Source organism: Manis pentadactyla, chromosome 9 (genome assembly GCF_030020395.1).
Source record: "Manis pentadactyla isolate mManPen7 chromosome 9, mManPen7.hap1, whole genome shotgun sequence".
Lineage (NCBI taxonomy): Eukaryota > Metazoa > Chordata > Mammalia > Pholidota > Manidae > Manis > Manis pentadactyla.
In genome coordinates this window covers 15335887-15360238 of record NC_080027.1, presented here as the reverse complement: position 1 = coordinate 15360238, position 24352 = coordinate 15335887, and the positions used below count along the sequence as shown (strand labels likewise).

At 51.1% G+C, this 24352-nt stretch overlaps 1 protein-coding gene across 7 annotated transcripts in view; it reads left to right on the top strand.

Moving 5' to 3' along the window:
- FADS2 (fatty acid desaturase 2) overlaps window positions 1–24352 on the top strand; it is a 115921-nt gene that overhangs the window by 72228 nt on the left and 19341 nt on the right. For 4 of the 7 annotated variants that reach the window (XM_036925507.2, XM_036925500.2, XM_036925523.2 and 1 more), the window contains 3 exons: window positions 21325–21435; window positions 23043–23240; window positions 23368–23469. In XM_036925507.2, the coding sequence (XP_036781402.2) occupies window positions 21325–21435; window positions 23043–23240; window positions 23368–23469 (411 nt within the window). Of the gene's footprint in view, window positions 1–11280; window positions 11436–13382; window positions 13847–21324; window positions 21436–23042; window positions 23241–23367; window positions 23470–24352 lie in introns of those variants that run through there. The other 3 variants (XM_036925515.2, XM_036925528.2, XM_036925486.2) reach the window with 2 other exon arrangements.

Here is a 24352-nt window from a genome sequence, read left to right as displayed (position 1 = left end):
CAACAGGAGAAAGATCTTGGAGCTGGGAGTCCTGAGCTCTGGCCCTCAGTGGGTGACCTTGAAGCAAGTCAATCTCTGGGGCTCATCTTGTAAAGTGAAGAGGAAGTCAGTTGGCCTGGCTGACCCACAGATGGTTGTGAAATCAAATGGGAAGTGTGTTACAAAGCCTGAAGCACTATCCAAGTGGCAGGCAAGCCCTCATCTCTGGCTAGTTGCCCATCACCTTCCACGCACCCTGCCCTGGTACCTCCGTCAGGCCTCCTGGGCCTTAGCTCCTGCTGACCCTCCATATAGAGCCTACCAGTGACTTCTTGGTGACTGTGTGAGTCACTTTCCCTGGAACCACAGTCTGCTTATGGATACAGTGGGTTAGCACTGATATGTGAAAACTGAGTTCATGCTTCCTCCCAACTCTGCTGCTTCTCGAGTCTTTTGTCTGAGGAATGGCATCTCCATTGAGGTAGCCACAAGAACCAGCAACTAGTAGATTCTGTGGCATGACTTACTTTTCCCTGTATGGGACCAGCGAGAACTGAGCCTATCAGAGAGTCACTGATGTTCAGAGGACTACCCAGGCTGAGGAATTTGCAGGGGAAGGCAGCCCAGCAGCCAGGACACCATTGCTGGTTAGGGAAGGATGGCGCTTGCGGGGGCAGGGCCACCCAATGGGGAGTGCGGGGGAGGGGGAGAAAGGCTTGTTTGGGGGAAAAGAGGATAAGTTAGGGAGGGAGGAGACCCCCTAGGGGACACACTCAGAAGTGTAGGTGATAAAGAATAAAGGAGCAAGGAGAAAAGATGGGAGGGACAGCCTCCCTCCCCTCCAACCTGAACCCTGCAGCAAAGAACTGCTTAAACCTTCAGGATTTTGTCTTGGGAGGGGGAGGACCAGTGTTTGGACCTCGTAGAGAAATGGCCAACACTCTTCCCAGGTGTACTGGTCACCCGCGGGTATTCGTGATGCTGTCCTTGTGGACTGCACATCCATTAAGGTACACCTTGACATGGCCACTGACGGCTTGGCCAGTCCCAACCAAAGTGGGCTGTGGTCTGCCTGCCTGGCTTCCTTCCAACTCCTGACAGCCAAGCTTTCTCCCTGTCAGGCCATCCCAGCACTGCCTCCAGATACTCCCCTCCCCACTTTTCACATGGAGGCCTTTCCACACCATCAGGTCTCACTTGAAACATCGCTTCCTAATCAACCTAGGAAACGTGGTCCCCTCCCTGCTCCCCATTATTCTTTGCTGCTTCATCCTGTTTCTTCTTTCATAATACTGACTACAATATGCATTCCTTGATGTTTATTTATTTACATAAAGTGAAATTCACATAACATACAATTAACCATTTTAAAGCGTACACTTTAGTGTCACCTAGTTCATTTAGAATGTTGTGTTACCACCCCCTCCAGGTAGTTGCAAACATTGTGCTACCCCCTGCCCATTAAGCACTAACCCCAGCCCCTGGCAACCAGTAGTCTGCTATCTGTCTGTGAATTTTCCTTTCTGGCTGTTCCATATAAACAAAATCATACAATAGGTGGCCTCTTGTGCTTGGCTTCTTTCATGTAGCGTAATGTTTTCCTGGTAGCACACATCAGGTCTTCCTTTTTATGGCTGAGTGATATCCCATTGCATGGACATACTGCATTCTGTTATCCATTCATGGGTTGTTTCCACCTTCTGCTGCTATGAACATGCTTGTATAAGTATTTGTTTGAATACTTCTTTTTAATTCTCTTGAAATTAAATATACCTAGGAGTGAATTGCTGGGTCATACGCTAATTCTGTGTTTAACTTTTTGAGGAGTCATTAACTTATTTTTGATGTTTTCCTTACCCCTAGATGTCTAGACCTGCACCATCCAATACAGGAGCCACCAGCCCCATGCAGTTATATAAATTTAAATTAGTTAAAATTGAATAACATTAAAGCTTCAGATTCTCAGTCACACTAATTATATCTCCAATGCTCAGTAGCCACACCTGATTAGCAGCTACTGCATTTCCACCATCCCAGAAAGTGCTTAACTTTAATAAGTGATTTAACAGAATGATTTTTTTTGTATTGTTCTTTATTGTTTTATTACCTGGTAGACTGAGGCCCAGGACTGTGAAAGGACTGCCTTAAAGGCACACTGTGTATGAAAAATGAGACAATCTGAACTCAGGAGTCCAGTGGCATTTAGTCCAATGAGGGTTTCATCTGTGCCTTTGAAAGTCCCCTAGTCTCATTTGACCCCAGCCTCAGCCCCTCTTTGTCACCTGCCAGGTAGATTCTTACTAGCAGCGCTTGGGCTTGAGTGTGGGGCGGGAGGCTCGGCGAGAGACAGTCTCTCCTAGATCCTTAGCCATTTACAATGCATATTCATACCAGCCTGCTCCTTCTTAGGCAGACATGATACTCACCTGTGCTCTCACTCACTCACTCACTCACTCAATTACTGAAGGTACTATGTACTGCAGGGCGGGCGTGCTGCTAGGGGTGCAGTGTACACTAGTGGGCAAATGTACCTGGTCCCTGCCCCCAGGAGGTTTCAGTCTAGTGGAAGAAAGACAATAAACAAGATGCAACAACTGCTTTGAGGGGAAAAAATAGGATAATAGAGAAGAGGAGTGGCTGCAGGTGGTTGAGGAAAACCCCTCTGAGGTCTGACTTTTGAGCCAGATATGGACAGGGGGTGAGGAGGAACACTAACAGGCCAAGCCAGCAGCTTGGCCATAAAACAGGAAAGAACTTGCCTTTTCAGAACCCGAAAGCAGTCTTGCGGTGAGGCATTGACTATTCTAAGTACAGTGGAAAGCCGGAAGCAGGGGAGTGACAGGCTCCAGCGCATGTTTAAGATCCAAGCAGCCAAATGGAGCAGGGCACAAGCGGGAGCTGGGGGTCGTCGGGAGGCTCTGCGGAGGCAGCGAGGAAGTGTGGAGGCTCTGCTGCTGCTGCAGACAGGCTCTCGTGGGGCTCGGGGTGAGGAGGGAAAGTTTCCCGCTCAGCTAAGGGTGTCCAGAACAGCCCCAGGCTTGTGGCACGGTCCCAGAAGCAGGACATCTGGGTTGTTTCCACCTTTCATGTAAGAGCAGGGGCTTGGCTCCTTAGAGCTAACCAGTATGCACCAGACTTCCTGAATTCTCCTGCAGAGGCTGCGGTGAGCTTCTGAAGACAGCTCAGGGATCACAGTCAGCTAAGGAGCGCCGTGTGGACAGATCAGGGCTTTGGAAGAGACCAGCCTGGCCCTAACGAATGGCAGGTGTGGGAAAGGCTGAAGGCTCTTGTGATGCCCCGATGTGCAGGGTGATCAGGAGTCGGGTTTGCTGTTACAAATGAGGCAACCTGGATATGAGTGAACATGAGGGGATTTCCCTGGCTTATTGCCTCTACTTACAGAATGGCAGGACTTTGTACTCTGTAGGTTAGTATGTCCAAACCCTTTTTGCCTTATTATATCCCTAAGAAGCCATCTCAGACACTTCCCCCCAGTGGTGACACCTCTTAAAAGTTTATTATCTATTTACATACTTTTGTATATTTGTGTTTATATATAGAAAGAGCCAGGCTTTTTTTTGCCCCTGAGAAGCTGTTTTTGCCACCTGAGGGGTGATCCTGCCCCACTGAGGATGCATGCTGGAGATCGACTCTCCCCCAGTTGGCCCAGGGCCCACAGAGAGTATCTCATTACCTCACCACGTCCACTGCTTCCTGAAGGAACCTGCCTCACTGCTGCCCCTGCTTAGCGGGGGCACCAAAGACAAGGGTGCTTCCCCAAAGTCACGCTCCCACCCTCTCAGAGTAGCAGAAGCCTTGAGGAGCTAAACTCATCAGTTTCCCTGATGACTTCACCACCCTGAGCCCTGCTGATGTCTCATAGAAAAGGGGTGCCTGCCCTTCTCTCTCCGTATCCTTCTGTGTCTCTGGGGCAGCACGCGTGCCCTCCGTCTCCTAGAGATCTCATGAAAACCTTCAGCAGAGCTAAGTAAGACATTGTCTCTGCAGCTCAGTGTCTGTGCCCAGGACTTCCAAAATGTGCTCTTCCAGGAGCCCTTTCACCAACTTCAGATCAAGCAGCCACAGCCAAACCCAGTGGAGGCTCAGCAGTCCTCGCCACCCAGTGGAGAGTTTACACGATGCCCTCCCTTACACGAGTCTCCTTATCGGTCTAACAGCGCCCCATTTTACAGATGAGAAACCTGAGACCCTGAGAGGGCCCTACTGGGAGTAAAGTCACAGAGTGAATGGTTCCAAGGCCTGTTAATTTTGTTTGCCAGAAGAGCAAGGAGCCTTGGGCAGCAGGGCCTACCAGTCCGGGAGCTGGTGCTGCGCCCCTGGTCTCTGGTCTCTCTGGCATCATGCAGAACTACTCCCAAGTACGGGCCACACATCAGCACCTGTCCACGAGTTGTCACCTGTCCACACCAGGGTAAGTATAGGAATCGAGAGTAAGCATTTAGAAATGTTTATAGCAACTTGATGGAGAAATTTTATGCCTACTAATTCTAATAAAAAACTCTGGCCTTGGACATTGGGTTTTTTTCTTTTCTTTTCCTAGTGATTCATTTTAATTGTATTTTATGAAAGTGTCAGTCTTGATGGATTGGAAATTGTTTTTTTAAGTTGGTCCTTTACCACTGATTGTTTGAGAAGCACAGTATAGAGGCTGTGTGCCTCCCACCTTTGACCTCAGGATTAAAGGAAGAAAAATAATGTGGTTGTTTGGCCAAGCTAACTGGTGGACTGAGCCCAAAGTTCTCTCTTTTAGCCCAGAGCAGACACAGCCTCAAGGTTATCGAAGTCTGGCTCCTGGGTGGCCTCTTGACTCACCAAGCCCTGTCTCAGGGGAACAGTGCCTAAGCCCTTGGGGTATGCAACGAGTGGCTCCATGTGCCTTCCACTGGGGGCTTATCTGATCAAACATTTAACAGAGAAGTTGAGAATCTTACTCATTTAATTACCCCTTCTCCCATTGTACAGATGGGGAATCTGAGACCCAAAGAGGATGACTTGTTTATTTCCTTGTCTTCAGTGCCTAGCAGGGGTCCCATCAGAGAAGCAGGACCTCAGGGAGCCGTAGAGAATGAGGGGTTTCTCGTAGGGGTCAGTATAAGGGGTGCAGTCTGTATAAGGTGGTGTCCCTGGGTCTCAGCTGGGCCCACTTGGGAAGGAAGATGGATGTAAATCAGGGAAGACGAGGGACAAGCTGGAACGGTGTCTGGCTCTCACCACCTGCAGTCTCCATGATGCGGGTGACCTGCGGGACAGGCGGGGGCCCCTCCCCCGAGAGCTGCACACACCTGGCCCAGGAGCTGCGGACCCAGTGGCTGCCCCAGGCCAACAAGGGGGGCCAGCAGAGCAGTGACAGTGTGTGAGTGCTGGCCCCTGTGTCTGACCTTCTGAGTGCGACAAAGTGGCTGTGCTTCTCTTGCACCTTCCGAATCTTTCTCGTGTTTCTCTCATGGCCACCACAAGCCCAGGGCACCACGGAGAAGGGGATTCTGGGAATGGCAGTTCAGCTTAGCTAAGGCAACACACTACAAAGTCACCACCATGCCTATAAATGCTTAATGACAGAAGGAAGTGCTGTGTCCAAGGGCACACAGCAAGCAATTGAGATGCAGAGCTGGAATGTGAACAGGGTGTTCTAGCCCGGAGGCATGGCTTTCCACTACCCTGCACTTCTGGAGAGGACCTGGCTGCTCAGCCCAGCAAGGGGGCCTCAAGGCAGGATACCCCACCTCTCTGGTGTGAGTCCCACTGCTCCAATTTCTTTCCTCAAAGCTTTCCCTGGAGTTCTCACAAATGTTTAACAAGGTCACAACATGTACCCCATACCAAGAATTCAACTCTGAGTCAGCCTTTTGCCACAGGAGCCACAGGTCTGATGACAGAGGGAGAAATACAAGTAATGTTGATGCTACCTATGTCAGGAGAGCTTTGGGAGCGCAGGCAAGGAACTTCTGACTTTGCCACAGTAGAGGCAACTCGAAAACTGAATGTGAAGGTCAAGTAGGCATTGAAGGCAGACAAGTGGGGAAGGGCACTCTGGCCAGGAGGTGAGCATGGGCCCAAAGCCAGGATGACTGAGAGGTCATGGTCATGCTGGGGACCACTGAACAGTTCGGCATGTCTACAGCTGGAAGGGAGAAAAGATACAGAAAAGTGACGTGGGTGCCAGGTCATGAAGGACCTCACATGCTGGCTGCAGAACCCTGGCAGAAAGATAAAGATGGCTGGATTCAGCAGGCGAGGATGTAGACTTCAGAGATAGCTAGAGGTCTGGAGCTAACCTGGCAGACCCATGGGATCTCTTTGAGAATGTAAGAGGCTACATGTCCCTGGGAGAGGTAGGCTTTGAAGCAAAAGAGACTGTCCATCTTACCTCCCCCAGGGACATGTAGGCCCTTAGCATTTGCCAGGCAGCCAGGAACGAGTCCAGACAGGACTCCCGGATGACTCAGAAGCCTGGCAGGCAGTTCCTCCTAGCGGCCTGCACCAGGGAGGTCTAGCCCCTGCTCAGATGCCCCAGCTGCCTCCTCGGCTTGGCAGCCTTGAAACCAGGGAGGTGGCGCCTTAAACTTGAAGCAACCTATTGCTCTTGGAGAAGCAGAATCATAGATTAGGAGTTAGAGATTATCAACTCAAAACCATTTTCTTTATAAGAAAGGGGAGAGCCAGGAGGTGTAAAATGAGGCCGTGAACTCGGGTCTGTTCTGCCCCTATTTGGTGTTCTTACCCGAGCACACCAGTACTCTGGCTGTCCCCTGCTCTGCTTGGCCTCCAGGTGGAGATAGCCGAGGAAATTAAGCGGTAGTGCCAGGGCAAGGTGCCATCTCCCACAGGGCGGGAACCAGATGCTGCTCTGTGGACACAGGGACACACCATCCAAGGTCTGACAAGCCTTTACACGCTGAGGCAATTGGCAGCTGCTGCATTTCAGTGATGCTTTATGTATTTTATCCAGGAATTTTAGTTACTGACATTGAGGACAATCCAGATGCCTAGACAACTCTATTAGAAACAGGAAGCTCTCAGATTTCCCAACTGCTGGGTGATTTGGGACAAGGCCTCAGTTTCTCTGTCTTAAAGGTAAAAACAGATCACCACCAGGATCCCCTCCATCCCAAGTTATAGCCTTCCTGTGACCCTGTCGCATCTTGGCCTGCACCTTGCAGGGCTGTGGCCTGAGCGCCCAGACTGCGCTTCTCCTGTGTTTCAGTTCTGCTCCTGTGGACACCCGCCCCTTTCCTGGAAGTGCTCCCTCTGCCCTTCCTGAGCCTCCCAAAGTTGGTCATACACGAACTGAACCCTGCGGACATCTGTCTCACCAGACATTAAACAAATGGAAGGAGAGTGACTGAAGCACAGCAGCAGTGTTTCTGCCCAGCTCTGCAGATTCCTGAAGGCCCTTGGGGAAAGAGCCCTGGAATAGAAACCAAAAGACATAAAATCTGGTTCTGGCTCTGCAGCCATCAGGGTGAAACCACATGATTAGATTAGATGCTAACTTGCCTCTAGCTCCAACACTATAGATACGTGTAAATGTCACATAGATGCTAACTTGCCTCTAGCTCCAACACTATAGATACGTGTAAATGTCACATCTATATATAGACGTGCATCTGCATTATTTAACCTACATGTATAACAATTTCAAAGTGCTTTCTATCCATTATGTCAGGTGATTGTCACAACAGCCCTTTGAAGTAAGCAGGCTGTATATATATATATATATATATATATATATATATATATATATATATATATATATTGCTTTCTTTGTTACAGATGAGAAAACCAAGCATCAAGAGTTAAATGAGTTGCCTTGAAGTAATGTTAGTTTGGAAAGAGGTCTTACTTTGGAATAGAAAGTCAAATCCCAGCTATGCCAATTACTGAACGTCACTGAGCTTCAATTTCTTCAACCATAAAATGGAAACAATAACGTCATACCCACTTCCCAGCATGTTTCCTCCTTTAGGTCACCTGATGTTTGGGAGTCAGCAGTGAGAGCCAGCTGCATGGTGAACCAAAGGCTGGAGACGAGCCTGCTGGGGCTCTGTAAGTCCCTACCCCAAGCAGACTGAAGCTTCCCAAACCTGGTCTCTCCAAGCTGAGGAGGTGAACATTTCAGGGTCCAGGCTCTGAGACTCTTTGGAGCTCTTAGATGCTGTAAGCATCATGCTCAAATGCATATGAGTTGCCTTGAAGTAATGCTAGTTTGGAAAGATCTCTTACTTTGGAATAGAAAGTCAAATCCCAGCTGCAGTGTTAGACCAAGTCTTGCCATGTGTATTGCTTTTGGTTGTTGCTGGTAACTAGACCGCGGACGAAAGAGCACGGACCTTTGAGTCAGAAACCTGAATTTCTAGTCCTCATTCTGCCACTAATTTGCTACATGGCCTTGGCTAAACCCCTTGTCCTCACTGGGCCTTACCCATCTTGTTGGTATAATATGGTCCTTTCAGCTCTAAAACTATGACATTATGAAATGAGCAAATGCACTCGAACTTAGTAAACTTGAAAGCAAAACCTAAGGGCTCCAGTGCAGCTCCTCCTCCTGGTGAACACTGCTTAGTCCCTCAACATCGCCTCCTTGTTTACTCTGACGTGAGTGGGCACTCAACACACAGCTGTTGCATGAATGAATGAATGGTTTTAGGCTTTACCATTTACGATTTAAACACTACTCTCAACAAGGCAGTACAGTTTGGTGGAAAGGGCATGGGCTACAGAAGCAGACAAATTCCATCTTTGCTGCTAAGTTGTAGGGCCTGGGCCTAACTCCTCAACTTCTCCAAGGCTCAGGTCATTAGTGGTCCTTGTAGCATTGTTATGGGGATTAAGATAGATAATGGATTTACAGGATTTAACACAGTGATTAATACACAATAAATGCTCAAGAAATCTTAATTATCAGTACTGATAGCCAAAGAAACAAATAAAGTGGCACCAAAAACCTGGCACTACTCATAGACTAACGACAGCAACAATAAATCCCTTATATTGGGTATATTACTTCATCAGCTGTCAAGCTTTTTTGTTTTTATTGTATTTGCCCGATTTTACCTTTATAATCCTATGAGGTAGGTATTCCATTTGACACACAACTGAGGCTCAAAGATACAGTGTCCTGGCCAAGGAATGTCACATGGCCAATAGGGGTCAGAGCCTGAACTAAAATCTGTGTCTTCTAATACCCATGTCCTCTGGGGTCTGGCTCGCAGTCCATCATGCCACTGTCCTTCCCTGATGGGGACCCAGAGGGGCACATTGTAAAAGTAATATCCAGTGACCTTATTTGATGTCACAGAGTCATTGATTAGGCAGATTCCCCAAAGCCTGGGTTCCCCAAGTGCTCTTGAGTGGGCATCACCCATTCTAGAAGGCTTAATGAAAGCAAGGTCTGGGGTTTTCATCCAAGGACTCTGTTGGCTGAGGGGCCAGACATGTTACCTCCCCAAGTGTCTGTGTAACTCCTACCTAGTCTTGTGAGGAATGATAAGAAGAGGAGAGATTAAGAACCACCACCTACTGAATGCTTGCTCAGTACCAGCCATCATTCTGAACACTCTTGTCCACCATAGAAGAGTCCTTTGCATAGCCTAACTCGATAGGCGAAACAAGGGATTGCTATCACTACGATCAGACATGGAGAAGATTGTAATGACAGAGGAATGAATGGGTTACAGAATGTAGACCCAGAGAGGTTGACTATTCATTAACAAAATTCCGTAATAAATGGACTGTGAAAGAAAGGGCCATGGCTTGAGAAAAAGTCGACTGAAGATTTTTTAATGATTGGGGTGACTTAGTTATCCAAGAAAAGGAAGAGACAAGGTGCCGGGAGGAGTGTTCTGCTTTGGTCAGCTGGTCACCTGCCTGTGGTGTGCTCTGTGTCAGAATCATGTGCCCTCTCATTGCCCCCATGACTACTCCTGATTAACCTGTCTCTGTTTCCGTGACTCCACCAGTTTGCGTCAAATACTCCTGTTAGGACAAGAAGGAAAGCCCCCTTACCTGTTCTGTGGGGATCAGTGGAACAAGCTTCATCCCTCAGGACCTGTCTCCCAAGTCACCTCTCCACCATGCCCAGCCTTTCACCCACTTGGCTGGCTGAGAGGACCTGGGCTCCAAGCCACCTAGGCTGGCCTCTTTTGTCCCTGATAAAGTGCAATGATCACAACGAGTTCCTTGCAAGATCCTCAGGAAGCTGTGGTCCTTGGCACTGCTGGGGGCATGCAGAGGGATTCTGTGGGGCAGGAGGAAGCCATGGGAACCTCTTTTCCTGAGATCACCCCTTTTCCTAAATGACTCTGGGATCAGGGGGATACTATATGTTTGCTTTAAGGGAACAGTCTCATTAGTCATCCAAGTAGTGACCACCATAAATAATAGAGCAGGAAGAGGGCAGATGGGGGCAAGGCATTGTCTGCTGTGGGCTTCAGCCTTCCAAAGTTCTCTCAGTTCGAGCCTCCTCTGCTCCTCTCTCCTGGAGCACTGCAGTAGCCTCTGAACTCTTGGTGCTTCCAGGTTCTCTGCGCATCCCATCCCAGCCCCACCTTGCCTGCCAAGTTCTCTTCCTACACCATAGATCTGGTGCTAGCACACTCCTGCTTCATGAATTTCCGCACCTCCTCTGGATCAAATTCTCCATCCTTACCAAAGCCTGCAAGGCTTTTCCCAGTTTGAACCCCACCCATGGCAGTTCTCACCAGAAGGTCCCTGGAGTCATTCCTCACTGTTCTTTTTTTTTTTTTTTTAACTTTTTCAAGAATGAACTTTATTTCAGGGAATAAAAATGTGACACTTTACAATCCAATGTGAGTAATGGTATTGGTGCTAATTTTGCCTCTCCATATACTGCTAAGATGATTTTGTTTTCTCCAAGTATCTTGTAATTTTAAAATTATGTGTGTTCCAGTGATTCATTCAGAGTTTGCTATTAAGGATGCTTCATAAACTCTGACAGGGCAACTAGCTGATCGTAGGTCTTATTTTACCAGGACTCTTGTTGATGTGGTTCTTCCTAACATTTTAAAATTATCTTTCTATTTCCTTTATGCATATTTGGGGCATTTTTTACTACAACTATTGTTATTTATAATCTTGTATCTAGTAATCCTAACATTAAAAAAAATTCAATTACACTTTAATAGTTAATATAGAGAAAAACCTTCTCATCTAGGAAGATAAAAGAATGCCAGGTTTTGGAGCTCTCAGTTTTTCTCTATCAATGGTCTGAGTGTTCTTTTTATTTATTCATTCATTTGTCTTTAGCTAATGTTTTTTCAGGGCCTGCTCTGGAGAGTGCCATGCTGGGACCTCCTGGGAGCCCCACACTTTGGCTGGTCCACACTTCCTGCCCACCCCAAACACACTTGCTGCCCTTCAGAGCCTTGGTGGCTTCCCGCGTGCTCTTTTCTCAGTCTTCAAATCTCCTCTATGAGGTAATACCCAAGTTTCCCTTTCAGATATCACTCCCTGCTCTGAGCTCCACAACCTTTTAAAATTTTTCATTAATATATGTCGTATTAATCCCCATTTTGAAAAAATAACAGTCTTGGTTACCATTTCAGTAAACCTTTAGCAGGCTTAAAAGTCGATGTGCTCTCCTGAGGTGCTTGCTTCATCCTCTCTTATCTCGGGAGCGAGTCTTTTGGTTTGTGTGTCTGTTCCCACTCTTCAAAGCCAGAAAGGCCTTGTTCTCTTCCTGTCCGGAGTTTGTGTTGTGTTGAGTTTGTGTTGTGGATGAAGGATGCTCAGGACCTGATACCAGCATGGACAAAGGAGGCCGACTGAAAGGGATGCAGACTCAACAGTCCAAGCAGGTTTATTGCTAAACCTGAGAGGGACCCCTCTGTCCTGGCCAGCAGAACAAAGGAAAAAGGGGTCTTTAACAGGTCAAGAGGCTCTTTATGGCCAGGGTTTTTGGCGGGCTCTTTGAGGGGAGGGGTCAGGGAAAGGTGGGTTTCTGGCTTGCTGACATGTCCTCTGGAGAATGCTTGTTGCCTAAGCAAGATGACACCTAGGTCTCTCTGTGATGTGGGTGGGCTTATTCGAAAGGTGGTACTCAGGTCCAGATTCTGTCACTGACCACTGTGGGAATAGCACGAAAGGGGCCTTAAGTAGCCCCACTGCCCTGTCCCCACCAGTTGGCCAGAGTGATCATCCTGCACCCCCTGCATCAGGTTGCTCCCCAGCAGTTTCTACAATGGTTCCTTTCCACTGACCTCATCAGGAAAGAGGCAGTGTGAGGTCCAGAAGGAGCCCAGCTGTGCCACTTGCTAACCATGTGCATTTGGCCCTTCTACCTTAAACCTCAGCCTTTCCACATTTCAGTTAGATGTGGTGCTGTTCACCTCACAGGGTTGGGGTGAGAAGCTAATGAGAAATCATTCCATTGAATTATTAGGGCCCCTGCCTAACTCCTAACTGATTCACACGGCCATCTTCACCCCCAACCTCCCTCTGTTCATTCTTCTGCCCCACTTGTCCCCAGCCACCCTGAGTCCAGGGCTCCAGGTGAGCCCCTTCCCAGAGGGCACTGATCCTAAGCAGCTGCATCCAGTTGGGGTCTGGGGGGTCTGTCCCTCCACCTATCCTGTTGATGCCCCATCTTTATTTCCCGGAGTCGGTACTACGCCACTGCCCAGTTAATCGTGTATTGTACCAGGTTCATCTCCCAGCTAGGCTGTGAGTTTCCTGAATCCAGGGCAAGGACCGCGTACTGTTCAGCGTCGCGCCCCCGGTCCCCCCATCACGGCCGCCCTCTCCTTCCACCACCGTGGCGCCCAGCACAAAGAGGCAGAGCAGAGGTTCCACAATTCCTTTCTGAGATCGTCTGATTACAGGGTTCAGGGCACTGGACAGGCCCGAGGCCGGCTTGTTTCTCCAGGAAGGTTGCAGGGGGGGCAGCAGTGCGGAAGGCGCGGACAGTGTGTAGTGCCCATTCCGGCGGGCTGGGGAAGGCAGTCACCTAGACAAGCCAGTCCCAGGAGGGTGCCGGCATCAAGGGCAAAGCCCGGGAGCGCGAGGGGTGCTCTCACACGCTCGGGGCGAACCGCCCTGCCCGCCGGCGCCGCTCCTCCGGGATCTCCCACGGCGCCCGGGCAGCCGCGGGGGAGGGAGGAGGTCGAACACGTAGCCGTCCGCAAGGTGGCTCGACTCCGCGCGGGCGGGCGGGGGAGCCGGGGACTGCCGCTCCGGCCCGCTGGCCTTCGAAAGATCCTCCTGGGCCAATGGCAGGCGGGGCGGCGCGCCCGGATTGGTGCAGGCGCTCTGCTGATCACTGTGGAAACCCCGGCGGCGGCGAACGCGGGAGGATGCGGAGCTGCGGGCGGGGGCAGCCGGAGGGGCGGGCGCCGGAGGCGTCGGGGCCCTGAGCAACCCCGGAGTTTTAACTGGAGGCGAAAGTCCCCCGCGGACTGGCGGGCGGAGGGAGGGGCGGAGAAGGCGACCGCTTGGGGGCAGTGGGAAGCCGGGGATATTCCGGTGACACTCCCGAGCGCAGGCGAGGAGGCTGGGGGAGGGGGCGCGGTGGGAGGAGGAGGAGAAGACAAAAGCCGAACCGAGCGGGGCCCGGGCGGCACTCGCGGGCAGCCTGCGCGGGAGGCCGCAGTGCACGGGGCTTCCCGGTCGGCGGGCAGGCAGCATGGGGAAGGGGGGCAACCAGGGTGAGGGGACTCCCGAGCGCGAGGCCCCGATGCCCACCTTCAGCTGGGAGGAGATTCAGAAGCACAACCTGCGCACCGACAAATGGCTTGTCATCGACCGCAAGGTCTACAACATCACCAAATGGTGCAGTCGGCACCCGGGGGGCCACCGGGTCATCGGGCACTACGCGGGGGAAGATGCTACGGTAAGGCTGCCGGGCGGCTCTCCCGCCACCTCTCACCGCTGCGGGCGGGAATCAGGAGACACGGGTCCCGGGACGCCAACCGAGACCTCCATCGCCTTGGGCTTGGGGCGGCCAGCGGGGGAAGGAAAGTGTCTACCGAGTCCACCCCCCAGCTCCCATCCCCCGGCATCCTCAGCCTCTCGGACAGCGGTGCCAACTTGCTGTGGGGATCGGATTTGGGAGCCCGGAAGGTAGCGGCGCGGTGGAGAACCGTGCAGGCTGCACCGCGCGCGCCGGGACCCAGGCTTCCGCCTTCCGCGGGCACACCCGGAGCCGGGGACCCCCCCAAAGGGGACTTTCGGGCCCAGGGCCTTGGCGCCAATCCCCACCACCACCACCACCAGCCCCGCGTGGAAGATGGCCGCCCCGGGCGCCGCGGAAAGGAGCGGGAGAGAAGCCAGGTGTGGGACTCGGCATGCGTCCCTCACTCTCCAGCCAATCTAGGGCGCGGGGAAGAAAGGCTAGTCCCTTGCCGGGCTCGTCCCTGCCTGGATTCTTGTCTCCGAAGGTCCGCAATGGCTGTGTTACTCAGACTGCCGGGTACCTCCTGTTCCCACGCTCTTCGGACTACCAGGACCCCACCCCAAGGGTCGGCGTTCTTGGGGACGGAGGTGGGGAATGGGAAGGAAAAAGGGCTGGAGGTTGCGAAGCCTAGCTGGAGAGAAGCCTTGAGCCCCGTGGACTTAGCAGCACTGGGCTGGCTTGGCAACAGGTCCAGCTGCACCCTGAGAGGTTACTCTGGGACTTTGTCTCAATGGTCTTCTGTTTGTAAATCCAGCTAGGAATGCCCTTCCCTCATTCTTGCACTCCTGAGGGTACAGGGGTGCCAGAGCTGCCCATCTTATCGTCAGCAAATGCACCAAACCTGTGGCTCCGTGTTTACACCGCACCCCCTCTGCATCCCTGAACCCCCGGTCTGATTTCTTAAACGTGCAGCTGGAGTCACCTAGACTCAAAGAGCAGAGAGGGAAAAGAACAGAGGCAAGGAGGGAAGAAGGGACCTCTCTTGGTGGCAGTGAGCTGGAAGCCATCAGGGAGAATAGTGAACTTGGGCTGGGTGAATAGGGGAGAGGCCCTGGCAGGATAAGCTTGACATGGATCATTTCACCTGGAGGTCTGGCATGCTGACCTGTTTGTGGGCCTTTGCTGTCCAAGTTGTATGAACCCTTGTTGGTGTGTGGAGGTCTTGATTTCCCCACCTCTTCCAAGTCTTAATGCAACAGGCCTAGCCAGGGAGCCAGCCCAGGCAGCTAGCTGCAAGCTAAGCTGTTACTCAGCTCTGTTTTCAGGAACAGGGTCCAGGTGTATTCGAGATCGAGAAGAGAGTCTGCCATAGCATCTGCAGCTTTTGGCCCCTTCAGCTTTTCCTGCTTTTGAACTGTTTAGGGCCTTGGGTCTGTGGTGCTCATCAGAAAGTAGGTGGTATAAGGTTTTCAAACACCATCAGTGTATTTTCTCACTTGGACCTCTGTGCAACCATGTGAGGAGGTTAGGTAAGGGTAATTCCCAAGTAAAAGACCTCCTGACTCCTGGTTGGGGGTCTTTCCACTATTCCATGTTGCCGGACTTTTCACGTGTTCACGATTTCATAGGTAAATTCCAGAGGGTTTCTGCCCACGTCAGGCCTTCACCAAAAAGTTGCCTGCCTAGAAGGACAAGTCAAATACAATGGATTGGTCTGATCATCCATAGTGTTAAATATGTGGAAAAAAACTTGTTTTCTTATGTAGCAAAGAACTTCATAAGTTGTGAGCACTAGATAAATGCATCGGAGTGGTATCAGATACATTGACACTAAGATTTGTAACAGCTAGAATGTAAAGTAAGCAAAAAGGAATTGGAGAGAAAAGTTTAAATCTATGACAGCTTATTTGGTATAGCAAGACATAAAGAAACTCCTGTCCCCAAAGCCTCAGATATAAGTCTTTTAGGGCATGAAATGCACTAACGGAGAATATAGTTGCATATGGAATGAGCAGTTGGAGTCTCTCTCTTTAACTGTCTTGGTTAGGAAAAGGCAATGGGAATTATGGGGTGTTTGGGAAGGGGACTTGAGGAGAGGCAGGAATAGGCTAGGAATCTAGAGACCCTTATTTTTAAGCTGTTGAGAAGGTAGGTGGCTTTTGCCCCCTGGGGCCTGGACTTCTTCCTCAGAGCTAGGGGAGGGACAGAGGATTTGTAGGTCTAGCAAATGTGGAGAGGGACTGCTCAGCAGATAGAGGTCGGCTCCCCTGCAGCATTTTTGATGCACTCTTAGGCACTCATCACAATGCAGTAACTTGCTCCCAAGAGGCTGGAAATCCAGCAGGCCTTTCATGCTACAGTTGGGGCCTCAATAGGGGATTTTCCTTTTTCTGTAGAAAAAAAGACCTCAGAAATCAGGACTGCCTCATCACCAAAACGATGACCTAGTCAAGAGCATGGGTAACCTAGTCAAGGGCAAAGGCAGTTGACATTTCACCTTTGCCTCCCCAGAGAAGTTAAATTTGGCCTTGCCTGTAAGAATAAAAGTTGCTTAATGTTTGCAGCTCATACAGCACCTTCATATAACCTTGTGTAGCCCTCGGATCAGCCCTGTTGTTACGTCTTATTGCTCCTTGCTCAAGTGGCAGTGCTGAGACCTAAATTCAGGGTCTGCCATCACTGAGTCCTCCCAGCCGCCTTCCCTCCCTTCCTGCCTTCCTCCCTCTCGCCCCTTCCCTCTGGCCCTCTGGCACTTCTCTGGTCTTTGCCTTGCTGTAGGCAAAAGGAACCCCCACCTGTGCCCCAAGGGTGTCTGCTCTTGTCAGGCAGAGTCCCACCGCTGCAGAACTTACCCCACTTGGGACTTCGGATCTTCAACTGTGATTCACTGCACATTTATTCAGTTTCTCCATGGCTCTGAGCTGGCCCTGGGCACAAAGACAAATAATTCACAGACAAGTGATCGCATCTGCTGGGTTCCTTTCTTCCTCTCAAGCTGGGACTTGACTCTGGACCCTCTGCCTCTAGATACCAGCACCCCCAAACCCTGCCCACATTCCCACCTTGTGTGAGCCAGATTTTCCTGCCTTATCTGCATAGGTCACAAGGAGAGGTCAAGATTCATTCCATCTTTTAATCTGGTCCTCTGCTGTTCTTGTGAGAAGGCAAGACACTGAAAATGGAACAAATCCCTGATCTCCTTTAGAAAGGGCAGGAAGGTCATGGGCAGTATTTAGAAGCAGCGGAGCTGGGTTTGAGTCCTAGCTCTGAATTCCTAAGCAAGGCATTTACTGTGAACCCTACTTTTCATGTCTATGAAATGGGAAGGCTATTATCAGGCTCAAGGGCTGTGTATGAGATCTCTAAACTTCAGAATGCTCTACGGGTGTGAGGGATCATTACTGTGTGCCCTTTAGCCTAGTGCATCAAAATGTGTGTGCATGTCCCCGCACACTAGTAGGAAGTTCAGTAAATAGGGAAAGAAGGAGTGTGAAGAAGAAACCTTAGTGACTCCATTTTTGCCAAAAGAAAAAGCATTTACTGCACATGAAATCCCTCCTCTGGTTGTGCCGGGGGCAGGGACCTGACAGCAGCAGACCTCTCACCAAGGGCCCTAAACTCACGATCTGCCGGCACTGCACCACCAACTTCCATTGCGTCTTTCCCTTGGAGGGGACATGGCACAGGGGCTTTCAGCCCTGCCTGCATCTCTGCTTCAGACAGGAAGTAACTGTCCCTGTCTCCAGCTCTGTGCACTTGGGGTCCCTCCTGTGCTTCTCCCTCTCTAACCCCCATTCCCCAGTCCTGTTCCTGGCGCTACTGCCTGCAGCACTGGGGGCCCTGAGTTTGCTCCTCCTGCACTTCCCGAGTCCCGGGCAAGTGCCCGGATGCATGAAGCTGAACCAGTGACTAGCCTTGCTCTACAGACAAGGTGGACGCTGCCAGAACCAAATCTGTGATCACTCCCTACTTCTCACTGAGAGGCTGCGTGCTGCGTGTGGAGCTGCGAGCTCTACCAGGGTGTGGCCGGGTCAGGGAAGAGGTTGCCAGGCAGAAGATGGCTGGGGCTGGGTGATGGCAGAAGTGGGGACTGGGGAAGGCCAGGAAGTGTGACATAATGTGGCTTCCACTTGGCAACCTGGGTGTTCTGGCCCCCCTTCCTGCAGCCTGACCTCCCCACCCCACAGCACATACCTGGGGACGGGTTGCTCAGCTCTCAGCCTCCTTGTCCCTCCCTTCTCTTCACCTGCATCCTGGGTCTTCTTACTGGAAAGTCTTTGGCCTCTCTCCCTGTCAGATGAGGACAGATCCTGGTTCCAGTTCTTGTTCCAAAGTCAGCATTTGGATTGGCCCTGAGTTTGCCTTGCCCCTTGGCCTACCTTGCCCAGCCAGCTATTTTTGTAATCCAGCAGGTACTGGGAACTCTCTGCAAGTGTGTGGGGCACATCTGTGGCATTTGGGGCCGGGTGGTGGGGGCACACGAAAAGTGGTCATCTCTCAGGGAGGGCGAAGCTCATTTTGATGGAGGCCTTTGTATTAATAGCAGAAAACTAGAGTTAGGCACCTTCAGAGTGTGCTCGTGGGCAGGTAGCTTCGCCTTCCACAGCTTCTTCTCATCTCTAAAACAGGACCTTCTCTAATTAGCAGCTTCTGTGGCCAAGTCCGGGGTCAGGGGCTAGCCTGCATAACCTCAGCATGTGGCAGTTTTACCGACTGCCAGTGTGTGGGTGCTGGGGAAGGAGAAGAATTCTGATGTTCCAGAAGCATAAGCCCAGTTGTTGAAAACAGCAGAGGAGCCTGAGTGGGAAAGTCTCCTGGAATTGGAGGGTGCACAGCCGTGGGGTCCTGGCCCCCAGGTTCACGTGTGAGCCTCTGTGAGGCTTTGTGAGCATTGGGGTTATTGCAGCAAACAAGACAGACATGGCCCTGCCCTCGTGGAGCTTATATCCTAGTGGGGAAGGCTAACAGAGTGAGTACCTAATCTAGCTTGTGATCTGGGTAACTGTTAGGAAGATGATGACACAGGGCAGTGTCCTGAAATAGCCATTTCAATGGGGTGGTTGGGAGAAGCCACCACAACGCGCTAAGGGAGTCGGGCTCCAGGCAGGAAGAAGAGCCCTGCAAAGGCCCAGGCACAGGAATGAGCTTGGTGACTTCTAGGGTGGTTCCCACCAGGCCTGTTTGGGAAGCTGCCAGATCTACCGCAGACAACGGGACATCCAGCAGCAGTACGCGTCCCCAGCTGGCAGGCGTGTGTGGCGTGTGGGGAAGCAGTCCTGAGTCAGGTGAACCTGGACTTGATTCCGGCTCTGTCGCTTGGAGCACAGGATGCCACCTTCCTGCCTTCCAGTCTTCATCTGGACAGTAGGGCTTTGAGGCATCAGGGATGGGATGTAAACAGCACTCCTGGCTCTCCCTGGCATCCCGCCCTCCCTTCCCCTGGCCTCAGGGATGTGAGGCTGCCCCAGAACCCGAGGGAAATAGCAAAGGAGTGGCTTCAGGCCACCCAGGAGCCTGTCTGTCTGCTCCACCAGGTTCCCTGGCCCAGGCAAGGCGCTCGGAGGCATGACCCAGACCTGGGAGGAGGGGTGGGGGCAGCCAGGAGACAGGAGGGCTCTCCTGACAGGCTGAACTTTACCTCTCAGTGAGAGTAGGGAGTGATCACTTTGTTATCAAGTGTAGCCATTGCTCCCTAGGAAACTATGTTACTGAAGACTTCCTGTTCATTTCCTGAAGCCATGATCTGCTGTGAAGAGGGCCAGCGAAGGGGCTTTTTTAGGCTCAGACTTGGGCAGGCAGTTAGGTTTCAGTCTGCACCAACACCTGCGCCCTGACTTGGGAAGCTCCCCATGGGGCTCTCCTGGCACCTTCCGACATCCAAGGTGGGAAGAAGGTCCTCACTTTGTGGGGGAGCCTGTGGCTGGCGGGGTGGGGGTGGCTGGCCCAGAGTGGCAGCTGGCCAACATTGGACCCAGGCCTCCCATGACTGCCCAGGCCCGTGGAATAGCAAACATCGCTTGTCCAGAAACACACTTGATCAAACCTACCATCCCTTTCGGTTCAGCTAGGGGGACACAGTCGGTTTTTTAAAACTCTGGGCCCAGTTTTCCTCTGCACAAAGTGTTGCTTTGTAAATCTTTCTAGACATAAATAGAAGAGAGACCAGGCAAAAGGACTCAATGCCAGGGTTGCAGTAAGGAAGTAGGAGAAGGCTGGCAGTTACCATCACCAGGTATTTTCATGGGGGGTTGAAAACACTTTTTTTGAGTTGTCAGCCTTTCCCCCATTCCTCCAGCTTCATCTTTTTAAAATTTTGAACATTTCCAAACATACAGAAAGGTTGAAAGAGTAAGTGAACACCTGTGTAACTTCAACTGAGATGCACTCATCTCAACATTTTGCCACATTTGCGTTCTCTTTTTCAGTCTTTGAATCTCCACACATGTGCCCATACTCTTTCCCCACTGTGCTGATTTTTTTCTGATTGCTCCTCATGGTGTCATTTGACTTGTTCCTCTTTCCTAGCAATGTCTGAAGTTTGGTTCAGTGCAGGGTGAGTGTTGTTTACCCCCTGGGATATCTCATCCGGGGAACCTGGTGCCAGCTCATCTCTAATGGAGATGCTGTATTTGTTGTGAGATGATTTGTGTAATATATATAACCACCTGCCTAGAAAGAAACTGGAAGGAAATATGCTAAACCATTAGCAACAATTTACTGTGGGCGGTATTTATTGTCCTCTTTATTCTTCTGTACATTTCCTAAATTGGCCAGAGTTACGCACATTATTGCTTTATAATTGGAAAAGAGATTAAAATGTACGATACTGTTTTTATTTTAAAAGTGATACAGAAATATTAGAGAAAATTTGAAAAATAATGAAAATAAAGCAAGGCACAATGCTACCACCTTAACACACACTAGCTTAGAGCTTCCCCAACATATTTTTCATAATTTTTATAATTATTTTCAACTCTTTCAAATCATGAAAAAGCTTTTTCAGAAATGCTTCTTACCTAATTCCGTACTCGTCTGGTTTAACGTGATCTAAGCAGATCTTCCAGACTGTAGTAGTCTCTAGCCTTGTTCCCTTCTCGATAGCCGTGTGCACGGGGTGGTGGGTGGTGCCGTTTGGCAGGCACTGGGCATCCTGCTGTGGAGCCTGCAGAGACTCCTGTTCTTTCTGGGCCCCGCCCACTGTGGCCTGGAGGGGTATTTTTTCTGACTCCCCAAGGGAACCCACTATGCACACACCCTTAGCGAGCTCTGCCTCTCTTCAGGGCAGAGACCCAGGCAGCCCCATCGCTGCATTTGGGTACTGAGTTGCAAATCTGCCCAGGATGAAACCCCAGAGAGCATTTGGGGCTGGATCAAGGGAATCCCCATTCTGCATCCTGGTGGGATGCAGAGTTCCTGCTGGTAAGCCCTGCCTTCCTGGGGAGCCTCCTGCTCACACCTGCCCCTCTGCTCCCCAGGATGCATTCCGTGCTTTCCACCGCGACCTTGATTTTGTGGGCAAGTTCATGAAGCCACTGCTGATTGGAGAGCTAGCCCCTGAGGAGCCCAGCCAGGACCGTGGCAAGAATGTAAGTCCGACCAGGCCAAGGAAGGGGGGCTGTGTATGGGGACAGAAGCTCCCAAGGTGGAGAGTGGGCCACAGGAGCTTCTGCCAGTCCAGGGGTTGCCAGTGCCTATTACCAGGGGTCAGGGAGGACTCAGAGCCTCTGTAGGAGGCCCCCTCCTCCTGCTGCCAGCCTGGTCTCTGGTCCCCCACCTTGGAGCAGTCATTTCTAGCCTCCTCACCTCTGGGCTCCCGGTGGGGCCAGGCTGGGCACAGGGTCTTTCTCCCTTGTCCAGCACCCCCACTATTATATCGCACCTTCCTGGGGATATCTGGGCCGTTCCTCATGTCCTCCAGAAGTCACCGTCCCCTCCCACTGGTCCCCACATCTCTGCCTTTCCCTCTGGGCTGATGAGATTGCCCTCACCCCTCACTGGAGCTGACCTGGGGTTCCATCTTATTGCCTTCACACGTGGCTCCAGCTTCCAGCCTCGCATGCCCCTTCCAGGCAGGCAGTTCCGCTCCTCTCTGCCTTGTCCCGAAGACTCCCTCCTTCCTGACCTTGCTTCTCTAGCTCCCACCACCTTTCACTGCTGCTTAAATGATCGGTAGCCACTCACTCCTCAGATTCTTCACCACCTAGAACCCAGGCTCCCAAACCTGGCCACCTCTACCCACGCGCCATTCTGTGCGACCTTTCAGACATGCTGGGTATGTCCCAGGGGATGCCGTTGGCCCCCTGGCCTCCACTCTCTTCCTTCCCCTGCCCTGCCCCTGCCTGCCATCTTCCTCATTCTCCCAGCGATGCTCTCATCTCCCCAGAGCCATCCTTAACTCTGCCTCGGCACCCCGGCCCCACCTGCCCTGTCAGTGCCCACCCAGTCCTCTCCTGCCTCCCTGAGCTCTCGGGGGACCGGGACTTCATCCTGCACTGCTTTGTGTCTCCCCCAGTTCAACCCCCTCCAGACCCAGTAGAGTGCCCAGAACACATGGCATGGCGTTGTGTAGTTTCATTACCCCCAGACTGAGACTCTGTCCCCATGGAACATGAATCCCCCCATTTTCCCTCCCCAAAGCCCATGTAAAGCAGACCCTTTATTACTATGAATTTGCCTGTCCTAGGGACTTCGTGTAAGTGGGCTCATACGACATCTGTCCTTCTGTGCCTGGCTTAAACTCACTGAGCAAAATGTCTTCAAGGTGCATCCGTCCTACAGCACGTATCAGAATTTCCTTCCTTTTTAGGGCTGAATAATATTTCATTGTCTGTATAGCCCACGTTTTGTTAAGCCATTCAGCCTTCAATGGATATTAGGGTTGTTTCCACCTTTTTCCCATTGTGACTAATGCTGCTGTGAATGTGGGTGTGCAAAATGCAAGCTCCTGAGTCAGATCCTTTCTCTGCCACTTAACTGGCCGTGCACAAACACAGTCCTCAGGGCTGTGCCAGGCCCGGGTAGGTATGTGGTCAACGGCAGCTGTTGGAGTGCACATGGTGGGCTCCCTTGGGTACACCCTGTGGGTCGGTCCCCTCTTCCCACAGCTTCTCTAGTCCAGTGGGTGTTGAGAAGATGTTGGGCCTCTCCAGAGTAGCTGGGTGGCCAAGCCATTCCCTGTGTTCTTGCTCAACAGTCCCAGATCACCGACGACTTCCGGGCCCTGAGGAAGACCGCGGAGGATATGAACCTGTTCAAGAGCAGCCACCTGTTCTTCCTCCTCCTCCTGGCCCACATCATCGTCATGGAGAGCGTAGCATGGTTCACCGTCTTTTACTTTGGCAATGGCTGGATTCCAACGATCATCACGGCCTTCATCCTTGCTACCTCTCAGGTGAGGCGTGACTCCCTCACCCGTTGCTTGACGCCTTCACCCTTGGCTCCCCTGGCCCACAGAGGCCTAATGCACGTGTGCTGACACTTGTAAGCATCTGCGGCTCTCTCCATCCATCTCTCCCCAGGCCCAAGCTGGGTGGCTACAACATGATTATGGCCACCTGTCTGTGTACAGGAAGTCCACATGGAACCACATTGTCCACAAGTTCATCATTGGCCACTTAAAGGTAAATATCAGCAGCCCTGGGCATCCATCTCGCTGGTTAGCAGCTCGTGCAGCGCCACCTCACTTTTCTGAGACTGGGTCCCAGCAGGTCTGTGTCTGAGGCTGCAGGATAGTGGGCAGGCCCACCCAGGAGCCACGCTTTCCTGCTGGGCAGGGCCAGGGTCAGAGAGAGGGGGAAGGGAGGGTGTTACTGAGCTGCAGGCTTCCAGATCCTCCACCTCTCTGATCTTCTGAGCCCTGTGTGTGTATCACATTAGACCTCCAAAATCAGAGTGTTAGTTATAAAAACCGGCATGTGCTCCTGTGATGTGTTGACTCAGTTTATTATGTATTTACACCCTATCTAATAAACTGCCTTTAGTTTGGGACCAGTAAAGAAGCAGTCTCTCTTGATGAATTGGTATGCTTTCCACCACTGGGTAGTGTGAGTGAGTTAATATTTAGTCTTCTTTTTAACTCTAGTGCCCAGAAACTCATAGCAAAGATTTGGAACAGCAACTATCCTTAGTCTACATTTCATTTTACACATTTTCCCCTTTCATTGTGGGTCATTTATGCTTTTATCTTTATTGAGACTGTTCTGTTTTATCTGAGTCCTTTATCATAAGCCATCTCAAATATGCTTTGAAAGTATATGGGGTTTTTTTTTGAAAGTATAAGGAGATCCTGTCATCTTACAAGTCCTTCACTAAGGGACATCAGTGCAGTGAACAGCTGAGCCAAAGGACGAGTTGTTTAAAATTCAGAAAGAGAGTTAGTTCTACTCTCTCCACCCTTCAAATAAGGAGGCACACCCACAGAAGTTTATAAAAAGACAGGCTGGATTGGCTAGTGACCTTGTGCCAATCTGATAGGCATAATCTCCTTGGGTTTGGAAATGAGTC